Here is a 15419-nt window from a genome sequence, read left to right as displayed (position 1 = left end):
GGAAAATATGTTGGGCACTCGGAAAGAAATGACCATGTCTCATTTCTCCTCCATCTCCCAACTAAAGCCCAACTGTTAATTCATTCCATAACCAAAGTGTTGGGGTAGGAATCAATGGGGGGATGGGCGGTGGGGGGAAAGGAATCAATGGGGGAGTAGAGGGCTGGGGAGGTATGAGAGAAGGAAATAAAAACTCAATGTCTCTTGGGTAAATCCCTCAAAGACACCTACCTTTTTAATGTCATCACTTGTTACTATGGTTATCTATCTCATCTTTTCTAGTTCAGTGGTATAAAAAAAATCACGTAGTTTTGGCCTATAGTTAATGCACAACTTTCTGCCCAATACTATCCGCAAAGGTTTTTTTTATTGGTTGTTGGAAGTGTTATAAAAACAAAAGGAAAGGGGCAGCTAGGTGGCGCAGTGGATAAAGCACTGGCCTTGGATTCAGGAGGACCTGAGTTCAAATGTGGCCTCAGACACTTAACTAACTGTGTGATCCTGGGCAACTCACTTAACCCTTATTGCCCTGCAAAAACCAACCCCCCTCCAAAAAAAACCCCAAAACAATCCCCCGCCACACACACACACACACACACACACACACACACACACACACACACACAAGGAAAAACAGAAAGACTCTTTAAGTAAAGAGTATAAACTTAGAATTTCCTTCTCCCCTTACTGTTTTCCCCCATATCACTGCTGGAGAGAAAAAAATAAATTTAGTGTATAATAAATAAGTCTTTGTACTAAAAGCTTATACCCTGGGATAAAGTTGGCTTTTAGTAAACCAACTAAGGAGAACCTCTGAACCACAAAGACACTGTAACCAAAAGCAGATCTTAGTAAAGCAAACTGGAAGTACAGTAATCATTGTGCTGTCCCCTATCATTGGTTTTGGCAACCTTAGGAATTGTTCTATTAGTCTCCCCCCCACCCCACCCCCACCCCCTGCTTGGGTTACAAAATTTATAAGGTCCAGAATAAGAGTACTGGCAAATAAAGCATTACCACTGGAATAAGAAAAACCTAGGTTCTAGCCCTGCCACCTGGAATACATCAGCTATGTCACAAAGGGTCATTCAGCCTCCCACTACCCAAAGCAACTTTCTAAGTTTAAAAATTACAGATAAATTAATCTTTGCTCATCTGCAGCAGTGTAGTTTCCATGAAAGGAGGTTCCCATACAATTAAATCATAGGCCTCAATATTCTTCATCCCTCTACATAGTACAGGCAAATCATAACATTAATCTTTTCAAAGGACTACAGTAATAACACCAAGTATTCTCTGTTGCACATAGCTCTCCATATAAGTTAGAAGTGCAAAAAAGGAAAGTCAATTATTTAAGTGTAGCCCTTTTGTAGCTTAATGCTGGATCTAGAATGGTAGTGAAAACAAGCTAGATCATGACGACAAGCGAATTCTGTAACAGTAAGTGCTCAGATATAATATTTTTAAAGAGGTCCTCTAACTTACAGCTAACATTTAAGTTTGGAAACACACTGTAAGAGTTGCTGTTGTACATAAAATCCACTAATATAAATTAATTTTTTATGATGAGGAAAGACATTTATTACTTATGCATACTTACTTTAGGGGAAAATAGTTACCTAAGTCATCAAATCAAATGTTTATTTATCATTAAACATTTAAAAAATGATTTTAAAGGAAGAAATATTTATCTTATTTGTAACATCTTATACATAGCATTACACTAGTTTTTTAAGATCTGTGATTTTGAAAACACAAGAATTCCAGTGGAAATCTTCTACCAACACAATCAAAATAAGACCCAACCAGACCATGACTTAGTTATTTATATGGCCTTAGGCACACAAAAAGTTAAATGACCTGCCAGTCACAGAGCTAGCGCTAAAAACAGATGTCCAATCCAATTAAACTCAAAAGGAATTATAAGCAATATCTATTAGAAAAAGTGATAGAAAGCTGAACAAGAACACTTGAGTTTAACCCCCAACCTCAGATACAGTGTGTGTTCCCTAAGTTGTCTTAATGTCTTAGTACTCTAGACTATAGAAACTTAATAAATCTTAGTCCATATGCTGCAGAGAAAAGGTGTCATTCTATACTGGTAGAGGAAATTTCCTCATCCAGGAATTTGTTTTATCAGGGAAATAACATATCTAATCCCTCTATCCTCCCTTATTATGCATAACATACTATCTATGCTAGGCACTATACAACCAATGACAAAATGAAAAAGTTTCTGCCTCAATTCAAATTCTACTGAGGGATATATCATGTTGATAGCTAAATATAAAAATGATCATGTGAGAAGCCAGAGAGGCTTCACATAGGAGATGGCACATGAATTGAACCCTGATGCAAGTTAAGATAGTTCTAGCCAGGAGAACCTGTACAAAAGCATGATAAGTAGAAAATGCAGTGTTGACTTATGGGAATAGCAAGTAGGCTGGCTAACTTTGAGGATAGGGCACATGAAAGAGGAAAAAGTAAGACACCTATTGAGTAAAAGGTTTTTTGTTTCCTGTAATTGAAATTGTCTATTTTGTCTTTTACAATATCCTCAAGTCCTGTGGTTAGCTATGAGTTCCTCTCCTATTGAGGCTTGTAAAAGACATACTCTCCTCTAAATTTTTCAAAGGTTCCCTGATAATTGAGATTGTTACATCCTTTCTGTCTCCCCCGGGAAGAACTACAAAAGGAACAAAATTACTGGAACAGAGAGTATATAAAGAGAAGTAAGATATAAAATATGAGAATTGTAGGAAGGAGCCAAGTTATGAAGAGGTTGAAAAGTCAAAGAAGAGAACTTTCTATTTCATCCTAGAGGGCCACAGGTTGTGGAGGTCAGAGAAGGAAAAGAGGGAGATTAACAAACAAATCTACACTTCAGAAAAATCACTTGAGCAGCTGAGTGAAGAATCAAGTGGAGAAAGACTTATTAGACTACTGCACTTGTCCAGGCAAAGAGGTGATGAGGACCTGAACTAAGGTTGTGGGTATATAAGTAAAGAGAAAAGATGGATATGAAATGTATGGGTATTTGTGGAAGCTTTTATCTACTATTTCATGTGACAAGGTTAACCCAAAAGTGCTTGGTTATAACCCTGAGCTTCAGCAAGAATAGCTAAAAAGAAAGTATTGATTTAGATGTTAGTACATTAAGTGCTCATAGAAAAGTCAAAGGAATACACACACACACACACACACACACACACACACACCCACACACACACACGGAATACATAAACCACAACCACAACTCAGTACAACAATTTCAATGTTGGTGATTAATATAATTGCCTTACTTTAAATGACATATCAGGTGATGAGAAATGGAATTGCATGTGGACACAGCTAGGAACCAAGGAAAATTTCAGATAGTAAAGCCTAAGTATAAGCTGTTTTCTAAGTAGTATGACTATTGAGTATATTAAATGGTAAAATCTAAATACAGAAATACTTAACAAATTTCATCTTTTATTTGGAAAAATAACAGCTTATTTAATTGATAAATAGAGCAATTTCCAAATGAAATATATAGACAAATATGTTATAAGTTTTGTTTGTATATAGAAAGTAGCAAAGGCCATTTCCTACCTTACACATAGAATTAAATGACCACAATCGGTATAAAACATTTTACATAATCAGTAAAGATCAACAAGAATACTACCTCTAATAGCTATATTTTTCAGTAACTGAGGGCAAAAGTAGTAAAAACAACATGACTATTCTGTGGAACTGTTGGAAGTCAAATGGCATGTAGACCTCATGAAAATGTTTAATATTTGTCATACTTTATGATTAAGAAAAACTTTTCCAATCAAAATTCCTTGTTAAAGAAGGGGGGGTCAGGGGGAGAGAAGAGAACGAATCAGTTCACGATGTAATTAAACCCAAATAAAATAACCAACATTCTACCACTGATTTCTGTCAGATTAGAAGATTAAACTTTTAAAAATAAAATCTTTCATTTCCAATAACTACAAGGTGCTTTAACATTCCTTAACTAAATAGACTACAATCTAATCAAGACAATTTTAAAAGGATCATTTACATCAACTAGTGATAAAAACAGATTCTCCCTTTTCAACAAAACTCACAGTTCCTTTCATTAGACACGGATAATTAACTAAAAGTAGTATTAAATTCATGGCAGAGTAAATTAGTTTAAGTTTTACAAGTTACCTTGAATAAATTAATTCAAGGATGAAACAAAGGGTTTTCAATAAATTATTATTGATTACATTCTCTTTTTCAAAATCTTTATTTTAATATATGCGCTTTCTAAAAAGTAGATTTCTACATTCTTAAGTTTTTGCTTAATTTTTAAAATCACTAATAAACTAATAACATTTTTTCCTTTAGAGATTTATTTAGATAGGTTCTATATCTCCAATATATACAAATAGATATGATCTTTATTTCCCTAATATCCTCTGTGAACAAAACAATATCAATTCATTTTAAAGGTTACAAATAGCACAGGGAGAAAAATGTTATCTGAAGCTTATATAAGTTATAATGGTACCCTTCAATGTTAAATATTATAAAGCAGGATGGTAATTGATGTGGATAGGTAGGTGGAACAGTAGATAGAGTGCATGGCCTGAAGTCAGGAAAACAAATCTGAGTTCAAATCTGGCCTCAGACGCTTACTAGCTGTGTGACCCTTGGAAAATCAATTAGCCCTTTTTTCTGTTTCTTCATCTATAAAACGGGCTGGAGAAGGAAATAGCAAACCACTTTCAGGATCTTTGCTAAGAAACCCCAAATGGAGTCATTAAGAGTTAGACATGACTGAAATGACTGAAGAACAAAAATCACTGATGTAGGTATTCGCTCACGGCACAATTTCTCACTGTATGAAGTTTTTGCCCATATTATTTTATTGAGCCAAGATAGGGAAAATACAGAATTTTGGGGGGAGGACTTTCTAGGTCCTTTCAAGTATAGCACTTGATGCAGGCCTTATTACTCATTACATGATTGGTCCAACCCGTTTTGCTGTACTTATATTTCTCTTTAAAATATTTCTTACCCCACAGAATATACACAGGTTAACAAACCATCATAGAACTTTCCATTGCCTCCATAACAATGGACATCGTGGTGTTTCAAGGCTTTGTTTGTTTAGTAGCATCTGACTCTTCATGACTCCATTTGGGGTTTCCTGGGCAAAGATCCTGAAGTGGTTTGTCAATATCCTTCTCTAGCTTACATTACAGATGAAGAAACTGAGGCAAACAGGGTTAAATGACTTGCTCAGGGTCACACAGCTAATAGGGATTTGAACTCAGGAAAATGAGTCTTACTGACTCCTGGCCTGGCACTCTATCCACTGTGCCATGTTACAAGATTTAAAACTACATAGTATCAGAAGGAGTACTCAAAGACACATGTGATCTACTTGATTTTTATGTTTCTTTTGATGATGAAAATGATGCCTTTCCTGTGTAACTTAGGTCTTCCTGACTCCAGGTTTACGCTCTATCCACTGTACTACCTAGCTGCCCTCTTTTAAATGAATTCTAGGGTAAATTAATGAGACTGATAACCATACAGGTTATCTAATGCACTTTTTGTTCATATGGACTAGTAAGTGAAAGGACATTCTAACATCCTAAGAGAACTCCTAGTTTCCCCCATTTTATATGTAAGAACCTCTTAGGCCTAAAGGTGGAAATTATAGGTAACATGGCATCTAGGGTACAAAGTACATGTCCCTCCTGTACATTTTCCACTCAACTTGCTGGAAGTCTTCCTGCTCATTTTATCCTGACACCAGATTAATGGGGAACCAACTTGGGGTATTTTAAAGTATTATGCATTTTCCTATGTGCTATTATTTCTCATTCTTTTCAATTCTGGGTCAAATTCATGGAACATTTGCTTTGCTGGTCTATGACCATATAGTCCAGTTCTGTGACTCACACTGATACAACTTGATGGCTAGCTTTCCAAAAGGATGTCATGGTCTGGAAAATGGTCATGGTTAATTGCAATGTGCCCCCCCCTTAAAAAAAAAATCTAGATTTTTAAATCCATCTCTGTTGTGTAATCAAGGGTCTCTGTAATGTTCTTGAAGAATACAATCGGCATGAATTAACACCAGATCTTTAATAAAGACTTCCCAGTGAGGTGAATTATTAAACAAATTGTGGCACATATTTATAATTGTATATTTATTGTATTATCAGAAATGAGAAACAGGAAAATTATAGATCACAGAGGCATCTAATTCAACCTGTTTTATAGATAAGTAAAGTCCAAGGAAGGTTAAATGACATGGATATATTCACATAGACAATAAATGACAGCAGGCTTCAAACCTGACTCTTTTGACTCAGAAGCCAGCAATCTTTCTGCATTATCACCCCTTGAATTAAAAAAAGGATGTAAAGATATGAAGTGATAGGGAGGGAAGGAAGCAGAATGAGAAAAGCAAGGTACAACGATCCCAATAATATAAAGGAAAGACACCTCCCCCCCAAAGAAACTCCATGTTGCATAATTATAATGACTGTGAAGAAGAGTGGAGAAAATGACTCCCTTTCCTTCATCACACAAGAAGAGAGCTAGGATTGTGGAATATTGCACATACAGTCAGACAATACTAATTTGCGGGTTTTTCTGAATTGTTTATTTTCCTCTTTCTTTCTTGGTTATCATTAAAGGGGATAGATGGTCACTGCTTGGGGGAATAGAAGTAATATATCCAGAATGAAAACAAAAGGTAACAAAAAATAGAAGACTGGGACTAGACCTGTGATTTCATTGCACGTAGCTTCAGTAGATCCTATCAAAGCTGAAAAAGCTGTGGAAATAGTAAATCCTCAATCTATTTTTTTTTAAATAGAATTTTATTTTCCAAAATATATGTAAAAACAAAATTTTAACATGAATTTTTAAAAAACTTTGGTCCTCAATCTATTTTAAATAGGATTCACCCGCATTTTTAAACTGTCCCATAAAAACACTACAAATTCCTGAACCAAAACTTTCCTTAAAGATGGTAATAGTTTATTAAAATCCCACACCCAACAGCACAGCCATTTTGCTTAGTTCAACAATTTGCAAGAGAAGTTTTATATATAACTATGTAGCCCTAGAAAGAAGTACAATTAAAGATGGCATGAAAGTACATTTTCATATGAAACATTTCAAATTTAATGCAGATGTTTTTGAGAAATTAAGCACATCAGTTTTGACCTTATACCAATTCTTGAAAAAAGTATCTAAATCCAGTGTTTCCAGATCTATTTATGGGTAATAAGCAAGAAAGAGTATTTCTCATTCTTATCTGTGAACACAGTCTTACATAATCAATCAACAATAAAGTAGAAGTACCCTGCAATTTCATTAAACAGTAACATTTCAAAAGGCTGAATGAAAAACAGATTCATTCTGAATTTCATTAAAAAAAGTTTAGTTACAGAAATACAGAAAGGACTTTGCTATAAGTTAGTACCAAATCATCAAAACTATACCCTTAGTAAATTATACTAATGAGGAAAGGGCAGTAAAGAAATAGTTAAGGGGACAGCTAGGTGGCACAGTAGATAGAGCACCAGCCCTGGAGTCAGGAGTACCTGAATTCAAATCAGGCCTCAGACACTTAACACTTACTAGCTGTGTGACCCTGGGCAAGTCACTTAACCCCAATTGCCTCACTTAAAAAAAAAGAAAGAAAGAAAGAAATAGTTAAGAAAAAGAAAAGCATTGGTCAGAGTGACCAATATTATGATGCATGAGTCACTATGACCTGCCATATGAATTATTTAAAATATTTTCCTGATCTGTTTAAGCAATTTTGCTTCCTATATTTACTGACAATATATCCTTATTAATACTATATACCTATATCTTCATCTATGATTTATCTTGGGGAGTTAAGGCCAATTATTGAATTACCAAGCTCAATATTAAAGCCTAAATCAAATATGTGTTATTTTGCATTAAAGTCAAGACAGGCATAGCCAAAAAAAAAAAAAAAAGAAGAAGAAAGAAAGAAAGAAAGGAAGGAAGGAAGGAAGGAAGGAAGGAAGGAAGGAAGGAAGGAAGGAAGGAAGGAAGGAAGGAAGGAAGGAAGGAAGGAAGGAAGGAAGGAAAATGCAAGTAGACAACTGTTAAAAGATTTAACTCAAAATCTCTGGTACGAAAGGGAAATTGATACTTGTGAAAATGGAAAGAAAGGAAGTTTGAAAACTAGTAAAGGAATTTGCATGAGAATTGGATCAGATTAATTTTTGTTAGCTGATAAGGGAGGCATAAACCATAAATACAATCTCAATACTATAATATATTAAGGAAGATTGTTTTAAAAACATTTGAAAAATAAAATCACTGAAAAGTCCCATAAGAATTAAAAAAAAAACAATTTAATTTAGGAAGGTACAAAGAAATCTAGGAACTTGGGGAAGGGAAAGATCAGGGAAGGTGGCTTTATACAACTTCTCATTCGTGTCTTTAAGGGTAGCATGCAATTAGCAATGGAAAAAAAAAAAAACAGACAACAGAGTTTAGTTTGGCCAAATTGCAGGGTCCACAGTAGAGAAATGAGAATAAGCCTGGAATTATAAGTGACAGTATTTTGGGGGGTGGGGTAGTATAAGAGGTTAAAGACCTGAAAATGTATTTTTATTCAATAATTAAATAATTTATTCAATAATTTTAAGAGTATAAAGGTATCTTGAAAATAAAATGTTTGAGAACTGCTGTGCTAAAGAAATTCATTTAACAGAAAAATATTTACAATGCACCTATTACATGCCTGCCACAGTGCAAGGCACTGTGAGGGACACAAATAATTTTAACTTCAAGTCCTTGGATTAAATAGCTTTTAATCTAGTTAAGGAGGCAGTACATACACCTAAAGAGAAAATATTAATATAAAGACAACTATAGACAAATATTAGTATAAAATACATGGTAATTTCCTAAAAAATGTAACAGACTGCTGCTATGAGCTCAAAAAGAATAAGATTACAACTATCTAGAAGAATTGGAAAATGCTTCAGAGGTTGGCCTTGATATAAAGACTAGAATATACATAAGTAAAGGAGGGGAAAGGACTCCTACAAAATGTTCCTTTATAAATACAATTGCAAATATTTGAAATGAATATAAATTTATAAATTTTAATATCACATTATAAGTCCATAAAATGATTCTCTCAACTTTTACTTAAACAAATAAACATATTCTAGATTTCTTAAACCCATGTCATTATGTTTCAAAGGACAATGGTTGGTACATAGTAAGGCTAAGCAGTAAAGACTTCCTAAAATTAATTTATCTGATAGCTGTTAAACTTTTTTGTGTCATACACAATAGTCTGGTAAAGCATATATATTATACACTCCTCAGAATAATGTCTTTAAATCAGTAAAATAAAAAACATCATATTAGAAAAGTAACCCATTGTTTTAGGAAGTTTTCAAAATACTTTTTAAAAAACATGTTCATGGACCCCAGATCAAAAGCCTCTGGAGGGGCAGCTAGGTGGCACAGTGGATAGAGTACCATCCCTGGAGTCAGGAGGACCTGAGTTCAAATCCAGCCTCAGACACTTAACACTTACAAGCTGTGTGACCCTGGGCAAGTCACTTAACCCCAATTGCCTCAAAAGAAGTTGGAACACAGTTTTTAAAAATTGATGTCAAAATTTGATGTTACATGTAATTTGGAAAATAAAATTCTAAACAATGAAAAAAAAAGAAATTCATATTTTCATCATAATGGCAATAGTTTTTAATAATCATTATATTATATATAATTAATGACTGTAACTACCAATAATATAAAAACCATTAGTGATGAAGTAGTAGTTACCTATAAATATAAGAGCAAAGAGGAGCATTCATTAAGTATAAATTTAAAACAAATACACTGCAATTAGTTTCTTCCCAAGGAGCTAAATGTAGTTAAGAGTTAGTCTTACTTTTGTCAAGTTTTCAACTTAGAAAAAATTAAGATCAAGTGTCGTTCAAAATTATTTTCATAATCTCTTCCTCATATAATTGCACTGACTTATGATGATGATGTTTAATCATAAGCAAGATACTTTGTCAATAAATTTAGACTAATTATCTGGTTGTCTTAGCTTTTAGGTAAATTTACAACTGTACAATTGTATTTTCTTTGTTACACTTGAACCACACTTCAAATATTTGCCTTCACTTAAATAATCTGCCCCCCCCCCCCGGCCCCATCCATCTTTTAAAGTTTCTTTTGCAGAATGATATCCAAACAACTCTTGGCAGAATCCTGTGCCTCTGGCTCTACTTATAACACTGTTTATAAATACATAACAAAATTTGCAAAGACAGTTACAACAGCAAGAACTTGTTGATTTGCTTACAGAAAGGGCCCAAAGTCCTAAAGCCTCAGTAAGTAGGTCAATTTATCAAGCACCTACTGGGCTCCAGGTACAGTGTTAAATACTTTGGTGGTTGTTCAGTCCTTTCAGTAGGGTCCAACTCTTCCTAACCACATATAGGGTTTTCTTGGCAAAGATATTGGAGTACTTTGCTCATTTCACAAATAAGGAAACTGAGGCAAACAGAGTTTAATGACTTGCCCATGGTCACACAGCTAGTATTAGGCTGAATTTTAACTCCGGTCTTCCTGACTCCGGGTCTAGCACTCTATCCATTGTACCACCTACCTGATCAATTAAGTGCTAGGGATACCAAAAAGGCAGAAGACAGACCAGGCTCTCAAGGAATTTATAGTCTAAAGGGCAGACAATGTAAAAAAGGGCAAAATTAGGGAGCAGCTAGATGGCGCAGTGGATAGAGCACCGGCACTGGATTCTGGAGGACCTGAGTTCAAATCCGGTCTCAGACACTTGACACCTACTAGCTGTGTGACCCTGGGCAAGTCACTTAACCCCAACTGCCTCACCAAAAACAAAACAAACAGATTCTTTAAGTAGCTTAGTACTAAACCTTTGCACTGTGCATTAAATATTTCACTAATAGCAAACTTTTTTCTGAAGCCCAGCAGGGAATTTATATCGAATAACTAATAACCACACCCTGGATTTCTACTCATTCCAAAGAACAGTTAAAAGTGTACAAAACAAGTATCAAAATAGGAAAATTGTGAGTGTCTTAAAAGGGAATGAACATGTCATGCAATGACAATGATCTGACAATCTTTTATTTTTGAAAAAAAAGTAACATCTTTCATATAACATAGTATATGTACAAGTTCAAGAATTTTGATTTCATCATTAGAATGAGTATATCTTCTACCAAGAAATCAAAGAGGTACAACTTAATACTATTTTCCAGTAGTCTACAATCAAAAACAGAGGAGAAAATATAGGCTCTCTCTCACTCTCTATTTCTTGCCTTCTCTCTCTGCTCCATTCCATTATGGGTTGGAGGTGACAGTGGATTCTCAAAAATTATTCCAGAGAAGTATACAAATTCAGTAACTATCTAGCAATGGGACGTTAAATAAGAACCAGCCTAGCTAGGATTTAGAGAATCTTCCAGCCACAAAGCTAGCAACAAAGTGCTAAAACTTTTTTCTGTAGCCACAGAAATTCATGAACCTGTTTACTGTGGCAGGAAAGGGCCATAGAGAATTCATAAGAAAGAATTTGCATTTCTTTTGTAATACAACTATATGTGTAAAAAAAATATTTTAGAAAGGAGCACCTCCAGTTTGAAGAAGTCAAGAAAGAAACCCCACTTTGAGCTGAAAAGGACTTCAAAGGGTGGGATATTGGCTGTTCTTTTATTTTGAGGAAAAAAAGGTAATGGGATGACTAATTCAAGCTATATGGTTCATCACTGGGAAAGGGCGTGATAAGTAGTATAGCTTGGCTAGAAGATAGGAAAAAGAGTTCTCTACTATACTATATCAGACCATGCAGATGGGTTGAAGCCAGATAACAGAGGGGAAATGGAACGCAGGACAGTGAAGTCTGGACTCTATTTGAGAGTCCCTGGAAAACTTCTAAAGCTATTTTGGGGAATAACATGACCATATACAGGATAACAGCATGGTGCACCAGAACTCAGGCTTTGGAGTTAGGTGAACTGAATTCAAAATCAGACTATGCTATTTACTTCTGATATGACCTTAAGCATTTAACAACCTATCTACACTCAAGATTTCCTCACCTATAAAATGAACTGGTTGAATCCTAAGAACCATTCAAATTCCAAATCCTTTCTGTTTTATCTGCTAAATACTATCTATTAGAATTCTACCAAAAATCAGATTCACCAGCCTAGAGTTGCAACCTGATTCTCTTCCCTTTTGAATGTTGAAACATTTGGCTTTCTCTTTAATCCTGTGATACCTTTTCCTAAAATAATCAATAGTAGGTTGGTTATCACATCCACCAATGTTTTTAGTACCCCAGTACATAGTTCACCCTAGTCAGGTTACTTAAACTCATCATAAACACTTATTATCTCATCTCCTTACCTGTTTTAGGTATTAACTCCCTATTAGCCATTTTTGTTTTCAACTTTTCTGTCCAAAGATGATTTCCCAAAAACCTGTGTTGAGCAGTACTCCTTTCTGTCTATATCAATTAGTTCCCATCCTCTAACTTCCCAGTAACAGTTCTATCCATTCTGATTCTCTTGATCCTAATACAGTAGCTTTAGAAATACATGCTATTTTGCTACCTTCAGCTAATTCTGAGTTTTTATACTTGACACTGTTCTTGGAAGACCATATTACATTTTTTATTTTCAAATATTTGCCCTGGCTTCCTAAATACCTTAATCAAAATGCAGTAAAAGATTAATGTGGAGATAAAAGGAAACATTCAATGAGATTGAAAAGTAAAGAACAGGGCAGGTAGATGGCGCGGTGGATAGAGCACCGGCCCTGGAGTCAGGAGGACCTGAGTTCAAATCCCACCTCAGACACTTAACACTTACTAGCTGTGTGAACCTGGGCAAGTCACTTAACCCCAATTGCCTCACTAAAAAAGAAAAAAAAAGAAAAGTAAAGAATAACTCACTTTTAAAAATAGTACTTTATATCATCAACATTCTGTGTTGATCAACTGTGATAGACTAGATTCTTCTCACCCATCTAATGGTACAAGAAAGTTCCAACCAAAGGACTCATGATGGAAAAGGCTCTCCAAATCCAGGGGGGAAAAAAGGAAGAAAAGAAACTGTGGAATATGGATGCTGATTGGATCATACTATCTCTTTTGTTTTTGGTGCTGTTTTTCTTTTTTGAGGTTTTTCCTTCTTGCTCTGATTCTTCTTGTATAACATGACTAATGCAGAAATATGTTTAATGTTATATACCTGCTATCTAGGGGAAGGGGGGGAGGGAGAGAGAAAAATTTGAAATTGGAAATCTTATCTAAACAAAGGTTGAAAACTTAAATGAATAAATAAACTTAAAAAAAAATAAAGAAAAGAAAAAAATAGTACTTTAAGGTCTTCAAATCACTTTCTTCTCAGTCACCCTAAAGGTAAATCTCTTAGTATCTCAATGAGAAGTACTAAGTGAGAAAGACAAATAGAATGACTTGTATCTGGGTAACCATTTGCTTTACTTTACTGTATATCCACGGGACTCTATATACAAGTGCTTTAACAAGCTCTCCAGAGTTAGTTATTTAACATTTCTCATAAAAACAATATCCCAGACCCTCGACTATGCATTTTTGGATACACAGTATCAAGTCTGATTAATTCTCTGGGTTTGCAATTGCAAACTTAGATGCCAAAGTAAGATGATGGTGAGAATTATTTTATCTTTTCTTTTCTAAGTTTGCTAAACACCTTCCATAAAGTAATACACAATCAACTATTATTCATAAAAGGTCAAAAGTAAGAAAGGTATAAGAAAAGTATGAAAATATATTACAGGAGCAGGTAGGTGGCACAGTGGATAGAGTACCAGCCCTGGATTGAGGAGGACCTGAGTTCAAATCTAGCCTCAGACACTTAACACTTACTAGCTGTGTGACCCTGGGCAAGTCACTTAAGCCCAACTGCCTCAACAAAAAGAAAAGAAAAGAAAAGAAAAGAAAAGAAAAGAAAAGAAAAGAAAAGAAAAGAAAAGAAAAGAAAAGAAAAGAAAAGAAAAGAAAAGAAAAGAAAAGAAAAGAAAAGAAAAGGGAAGGGAAAGGGAAAGGGAAAGGGAAAGGGAAGGGGGAGGGGGAGGGGAGGGGGGGAGGGGAGGGGAGGGAAGAAAAGAAAAGAAAAGAAAAGAAAAGAAAAGAAAAGAAAAGAAAAGAAAATTACATGTGTGTATACTCTCTCTCTCTTTCTCTCTCATTTTCAACCATTTTCAAAGACTCACCTTCTTTTTATCCCTCATTGATCCTTTTCCTCGGACCATTATTTTGCATCCTGTTTCTGCCTCCAGTTGTTTAGCTGTTAGTCCTCTGGGCCCAAGGATTCTTCCAACAAAGTTAAACTGGAATACAAAAATTATTCATTTAGCCTTTTGTCTTTATATCACATTGATAAAACTAGTTAGGGTTTTACTATAAAGTAATTATTAAGAATAAAGCAGCAGGGGGAGGGGGTGCGCGCTAGTTGGCACAGTGGATAAAGCACCAGCCCTGGATTCAGGAGGACCTGAGTTCAAATTCGGTCTTAGACACCTGACACTTACTAGCTGTGTGACCCTGGGCAAGTCACTTAACCCCCAATTGCCTCACCAAAAAAAAAACAAAAAACTAGATTTCAGGGCAGCTAGGTGGAGAAGGGGATAGAGCACAGGCCCTGGAGTCAGGAGGACCTGAGTTCAAATCTAACCTCAGGCACTTAACACTTACTAGCTGTGTGACCCTGGGCAAGTCACTTAACCCCAATTGCCTCACACACACCAAAAAAAAGATAAAAGAACAAAGCAAAATAGCTTTGTCTTAAAATCTTTATAATTCTTCCTTCCAGGCAATCAAAACTGAACAGGGTCTTCCCTTGACCTTGAAAAATCCCTTGAGTCCATGATTCAAAGATTACAAAGATTATACTGTATTTCTATTATTTTTTCATAGAAGACCATTTAATGATGGAAAAGTTACAATTTGTACTGAAGGTAGCAGCATCACAGAAATTACAGATTTCAAAATTACAGCTAATTTTTAAGCATAAAATTCTCCAAAAGAAATAAGGTCCATATTGATTGCTATAAGCTGGTTAATAGTTTTCAAAAAAGTCAGGATTTATAATTTATAATTATATAATTTATAATTTATAATATGATTATAATTTGTTTCACTAAAAAGTTGTTACATTATCTTAATGGAGCCTTCATTTCAGCAAAGCAATCATTTTATGTCATTACAACTTTTGGCAGCTTGGCAAATGTTCAGACTAATGTTCTTAACTGCATAATAAGAAAATGCATGGGATAACAATGGAAACCAAGTTGTTGGAAAACAATTATCAATGCTCTTTAAATTCAAAGATCCC

General features: G+C 34.9%; 1 protein-coding gene across 6 annotated transcripts in view; it reads right to left on the bottom strand.

Moving 5' to 3' along the window:
* Window positions 1-15419, bottom strand: part of QKI (QKI, KH domain containing RNA binding) — a 214571-nt gene that overhangs the window by 88394 nt on the left and 110758 nt on the right. For all 6 annotated transcript variants that reach the window (XR_006356281.1, XM_044000753.1, XM_044000755.1 and 3 more), the window contains exon 3: window positions 14299-14415. Coding sequence is in view for 5 of the 6 variants with exons in the window: in XM_044000753.1 (XP_043856688.1) it covers window positions 14299-14415 (117 nt within the window). In the remaining variant the exon portion in view is untranslated. The remainder of the gene's footprint in view (window positions 1-14298; window positions 14416-15419) is intronic.

This window comes from Dromiciops gliroides, chromosome 4 (genome assembly GCF_019393635.1).
Source record: "Dromiciops gliroides isolate mDroGli1 chromosome 4, mDroGli1.pri, whole genome shotgun sequence".
NCBI lineage: Eukaryota > Metazoa > Chordata > Mammalia > Microbiotheria > Microbiotheriidae > Dromiciops > Dromiciops gliroides.
Note: the sequence above shows the minus strand (reverse complement) of the source record. Positions and strands in the feature narration are given on the sequence as shown.